The sequence below is a fragment of the Orycteropus afer genome, unplaced genomic scaffold (assembly GCF_000298275.1).
Source record: "Orycteropus afer afer isolate SDZICR_OR568_19922 unplaced genomic scaffold, OryAfe1.0 scaffold00382, whole genome shotgun sequence".
Lineage (NCBI taxonomy): Eukaryota > Metazoa > Chordata > Mammalia > Tubulidentata > Orycteropodidae > Orycteropus > Orycteropus afer.
This window is the reverse complement of record NW_006921969.1, coordinates 1,791,346-1,796,263: the sequence shown is the minus strand read 5'-3', so window position 1 is coordinate 1,796,263 and position 4,918 is coordinate 1,791,346. Positions and strand designations below refer to the sequence as shown.

At 46.4% G+C, this 4,918-nt stretch overlaps 1 protein-coding gene across 1 annotated transcript in view; it reads left to right on the top strand.

Annotated features, from left to right (window-relative positions):
* The first annotated feature begins 1,213 nt into the window (after positions 1 to 1,213).
* The window catches only part of PRDM5 (PR/SET domain 5), a 449,183-nt gene continuing 445,478 nt past the window's right edge, over positions 1,214 to 4,918 (top strand). Inside the window, exon 1 of the mRNA XM_042782587.1 lies at positions 1,214 to 1,306. Coding sequence (XP_042638521.1) covers positions 1,214 to 1,306 — 93 coding nt within the window. The remainder of the gene's footprint in view (positions 1,307 to 4,918) is intronic.

The following is a 4,918-nucleotide window of genomic DNA, read 5'->3' as shown; positions in this document are numbered from 1 at the left end:
AACGAGAAGTCTCTGGGCTTATTTTAAAGGATGAAAAAGCTCTGAATTCCTTGCCATCCAGTTGATTCCCACTCATAGCGACCCCCATTGGGTTCCAAGGCTGCAAATCTTTATGGAAGTAGACTGACCCTTCTTTCTCCCACAGAGGTGGGTCCCACAATCGACCTTCATGGGCTTTTAAAGCTCTTTCTGAACATATTGCATAGCCTACTAACTTTATTAAAAACGCTAAAACAAAACTTGTGGCTTTATTACTATTATTGTTACTGGATTGTTTCGTTTGGACATTCCTTACCATCTGCCATGCTGCATGTCTGAAAATCCACAATATTTTCAATAAATGGAGGAGTCAGAACTCCAAGACAGTGTTAGAAGTTGACCGGGGTTATGACGTTGTAAAGAACTAGTTTCTGTAGTTCTAAAAATTACTTGTTTGCAACAGCTTTTGAGTTAGCTTTATATAAATTAGTTATAGGTTGAGCACACTTCCTTTCTCTGTAAATTAATCAACATACTTATCGATCCTCTATGAGTTCAAACCTCTGTACCAAGCATAAAAAACAGATGTGTAGCTCAGACAGAGAAAGACTGACCTAGGTTTCCTAGACCTCAGGGATTGTTCCCAATAGTTTGGCAATAAGCTTCAGTTCCAAGTCAGAAATTTGATAAAGTTTTGGAAGATACTCCCTTGCTTCTCCACCTCAAGGCTTATTTCCTTTCGTTATCTGAACAAAACAGTGAAACTTTCCAACTTGAGTAGTTCAGAGTCGCATGGCTTGAAAACCCACAGTGGGACAAAGGAGGGAATGCACGCAACCGTGCCAGGCGAGGAGGCGCAGGCGGGTCGGCCTGGCTCACTAGCCTCTCTCTGGGTTTGAGGCCCTGGGATCGGCCCGGCTCCGGGATTAGTGCCCGGGCGTGGGTCCGAGAGGCCAACTTCGGGCCAATCAGCGCGCGGAGTCCTGGCGCCCGCAGCGCCCGGGCCCGCGCCCCCCGCACCCCCGCGGCTCCGGGCCGGGCCAAACCAGGGACAAGGAGGGGCTGAGCCGCGGGGGATCTTGGAATCGTTAGGGAGGTGGGGATTCTGGGAGGAAAACTCCATTTCCTCCTTCTCTGCCGGCTTCTCCCCTCCATCCCGGCACCCCAAATTCCGATGTGTCGCCTCCCTGGTGTAGAGCGCCGGAGCTAAGCGGCGGGCGGCACTGCCGGGAAAATGCTGGGCATGTATGTGCCGGACAGGTTCTCCCTGAAGTCCTCCCGGGTTCAGGACGGGATGGGGCTCTACACGGCCCGCAGAGTAAGAAAGGTGGGTGACCCGGCAGCGGCCTGCACGCCATGCGCCTCGCGGAGTCGCCCCGCCGTAAGGCCGGGAGCGCCGCGGGCTTCACCTCTTTCGCGCCTGCTAGGGTCGGACCGCCTGTCAGGCAGGAAGGCCAGGGGGACAGGGTCTCCGAGGCAGTGCGTGCGCCGTAGGGAAGGCCCTTGCCGTTCCTCCCGGGTGGACAACGCCACGTAGGTGTCTGCTGGGCGCCCACCGCAGCAGCCGGGTCCTGGGGCGGAACTGCTGCTGGCTGTCCTGCGGCAAGATGTCTTTCCTCTCCCCTGCAGGAAGTGAGTCCGGATGGAGCCTCCCTCTTTCTTGGCTATGGGTGTGAGCTGCATCTCTGCGTTGGCGAAGGCAGGCGTGGGCGGGTGTCTGTGGGCACGCACGCAGTGGCCCCTTTCCTTTAGGATGAAATGATGAGGCCAGAACATCCTATCCTGGCTTTCCCTGCGAAGAGTAGGGTGGGGGTGGGGTGGGTGGGGAAAGATGCCAGCCCAGAGCACAGTTCACACAGGCCTTAGAATCTCATTCAGTCACGCAGGAGTTTTTCCTCTTTCCAAAATATTCTGTGTGGTTTCTGGGACGTGCCCACTAGATGCTCTTTGAAACTTGTATCTGTTTTCTCTGCCTGTTTTTGGATTTTTTTCCCCTCTCTCTTTTTTTTCCTTCTACATTTATTTTATGTTGAAAAATACACCAATTCAACAGTTTCTACAAATATTTAGTGACATTTATTACATTTTTAGAGTCGTGCAACCATTCTCACCCTCCTTTACTGGGTTGTTCCTCTCTCACTATTATAAACCCACTGGCCCCCTAAGGTACCTATTTAAATGCTTTAAGTTGCAGTCATCAGTATGATTCTGCATACTGCTCAAGGCAGACTCTTTTTTTTTTTTTTTTTTTTTTAACCAATTAAGCTAAACAGCTGTTTGGTTTTAAGAAGACTTCACGGAGTATTTTTAGTTTAAGAGTTAAAGATTATCTCAGGGGAATAGTTCCTAGGGTTTATCCACCCTCCTTGGCTCCAGAAAGCCTGGAGTCTTTGAGAATTTGAAATTCAGTTCTGCCTGGTTTTTTACATCTCCCTTCCTAAGCAATGTTTAAGGCATTTGACTGCTGACCAGACGGTTGGCAATTCAAACCCACTAGCCACCCTGCAGAAGGAAGACTGGGCAATTTACTTCCATAAAGATACACCGCTTTGGAAGCCCAGTGGGGGTTGCTATGAGCCTGAATCCACTCGACTGCAGTGTTTTTTTTTTTTTTTTTTTTGGTTTGAGCAGGGCATGCACAATGCACTGGCCATTCAGAAAGACCTGGAAATGTTGGATGTTGAGAGCAAAGAGCTAGGAAGAGGGATTAGTGGAAAATTACAAATCTCTGTTTTAGATGAGATTTGTTAGTCTATTTCTTAGGTTGTGTAAAATCTGGAAAATGCAGTGATAATGAGAACTACATTTTACTGAGCAGATACTTTGTGCCAGGACTCATACTGGTACTTTGTGTAGATCAGTTAACTTCACCAGCACAATGTTTCAGTGAGATCAGTATTACAGATACTCCCCACTTTTTGAAAGTTCTCGTTACATCACTTCTCTTTTACTAAAGACTTACATTAGTACCTGTTTTTGTTAACTGAAAGACATCAGAAGAGGATTTTCACTTTTATGGGGGAAAAAAGGGCGAAAAGTGAAACTAGTGCTCAGCTTTTTTTTGCAGTGAGCCATTCATTAAAAAGGCAGTTGGCACCTTTAGCAGTGAGAGTGGCTCTCCAAGCTCCTTCCACTAGAAGTATCTCAGCATCAAGCTGCCATAGCTTTGAACTGTGTCGGTGAGCACTATGTTGTTTCAGGTTCTATGTGTTATCTGGCATGATTTGGTAGGTTATTTTTTTTTGGGTCTGGGAATGCTGAAATTTTTTCCCATATATATTACTGATAAGGAGCTCTCATGATGCAGTGGTTAAAACATTTGGCTGATAACCAGAAGGTTGAAGGTTCAAACCCACCAGCCGCTTCATGGAAGCTAGATGAGGCAGTCTGTTTCCCTAAAGATTTATAGTCTTGAACACCCAGTGGGGTCATTATGAGTCAGAAATCACTTCATGGCATTGAGTTTGGTGTTTTGGTTTGGTATATTAATGATAATTACGTTTTTGCTTTATGCCATTTTGGCTTATGGAAGTTTCATAGGAACTCTGCCTAAGGCATTTGACTGCTAACCAGAAGGCTGGTGGTTCAAACCCATCAGCCACTCCTTAAAAGGAAGGTGGGCAATCTACTTCCGTACAGATTGTTGTTGTTACGTGCTGTCCAGTCGGACCTGAATCATAGCGACCCCTCCTTGGGTTTCCGAGGCGGTATCACTACAGAAGTAGATTGCCCAACCTTCCTTGCAAGGAGTGGCTGGTGGGTTTGAACTGCCAGTCTTCTGGTTAGTAGTCAGATGCCTTAGGCACTACGCTACCAGAGCTCCTTTGGTACAGATACTGCCTTGGAAACCCAAGGAGGGGTCACTATGAGTCTAATCGACTTGACAGCAGTGAGTTTGGTTTTTTGGTTTTCTGTACTTTAGGATAGTGAGGAAAACCTGTACTCATTTAAGAGATGAGAAACTGTATATTCTGTAAGATTAAATATACTGTTGATTTAATGAGGCAGGCTTCAAATCTGTGACTTCTGAGTCCAAAACTCATGTTCTTTCTGGAACATTTGTTGCCTTTTATGGAACAATGTTGTTGTTGTTGTTATTTGCTGTTGAGTCGGACCCGACTCATAGCGACCCCTCCTTGGCTTTCCGAGGCAGTATCACTACAGAAGTAGATTGCCCCATCTTCCATCCAAGGAGTGGCTGGTGGGTTTGAACCGCCAGCCTTCTGGTAGCAGTCAAGTGCCTTAGGCACTATGCTACCAGAGCTCCCTATGGAACAATGGACATTATAAATCTGTCTTCTTTCCATCCTTTTCCACTCCTTCCCCTTTTCTAACGGATATTTTGAAAAATGGAGTTAGAGGTGAGAACAGTCTTGTTCAGGTAAGGTTTGCTGATAAGAGGTTCACCAGGGATACCAGGATGCCTTTCATCTGAGTATAAATCCTTTCTCAACCCCAGTCTCTGACCTTCAGGAACAGGTGAAGAGAGATGGACAGAGCTGCTAAATCTTTAAAAGGGCTCCATTGATTAGATAGGAGCTCTGGTAGCGTAGTTTCTGTTTCAAGGGGAATTTTGGAAGAATGGTCAAAGGCACAAAAAAAAAAACAACAACAAAAAAAACCCACCAAAAAAGCCAAACCCACTGCCATAAAGTCAGTTCCAACTCATAGTTATCCCGATAGGATTTCCAAGGCTGTATTTTTACCTTCTGTGGAGCAGCTGGTCAATTTGAGCTCCCAGTCTTCTGGCTAGCAGCCCAATCAATGCCTTACCCACTTCACCACCAGAGCTTTCCACCATAGGTGGAAAAGCAGGGGTAAATACTTAATCTGGAGGTGTACTGAAAAGACGTTTTTTGCCAAATGGCAAAGTGTTAAAAGTGACATTCTTTAAAAGCCAAATGTCATCATTGGCAAATGACTTCTGTGAGAGGTGATA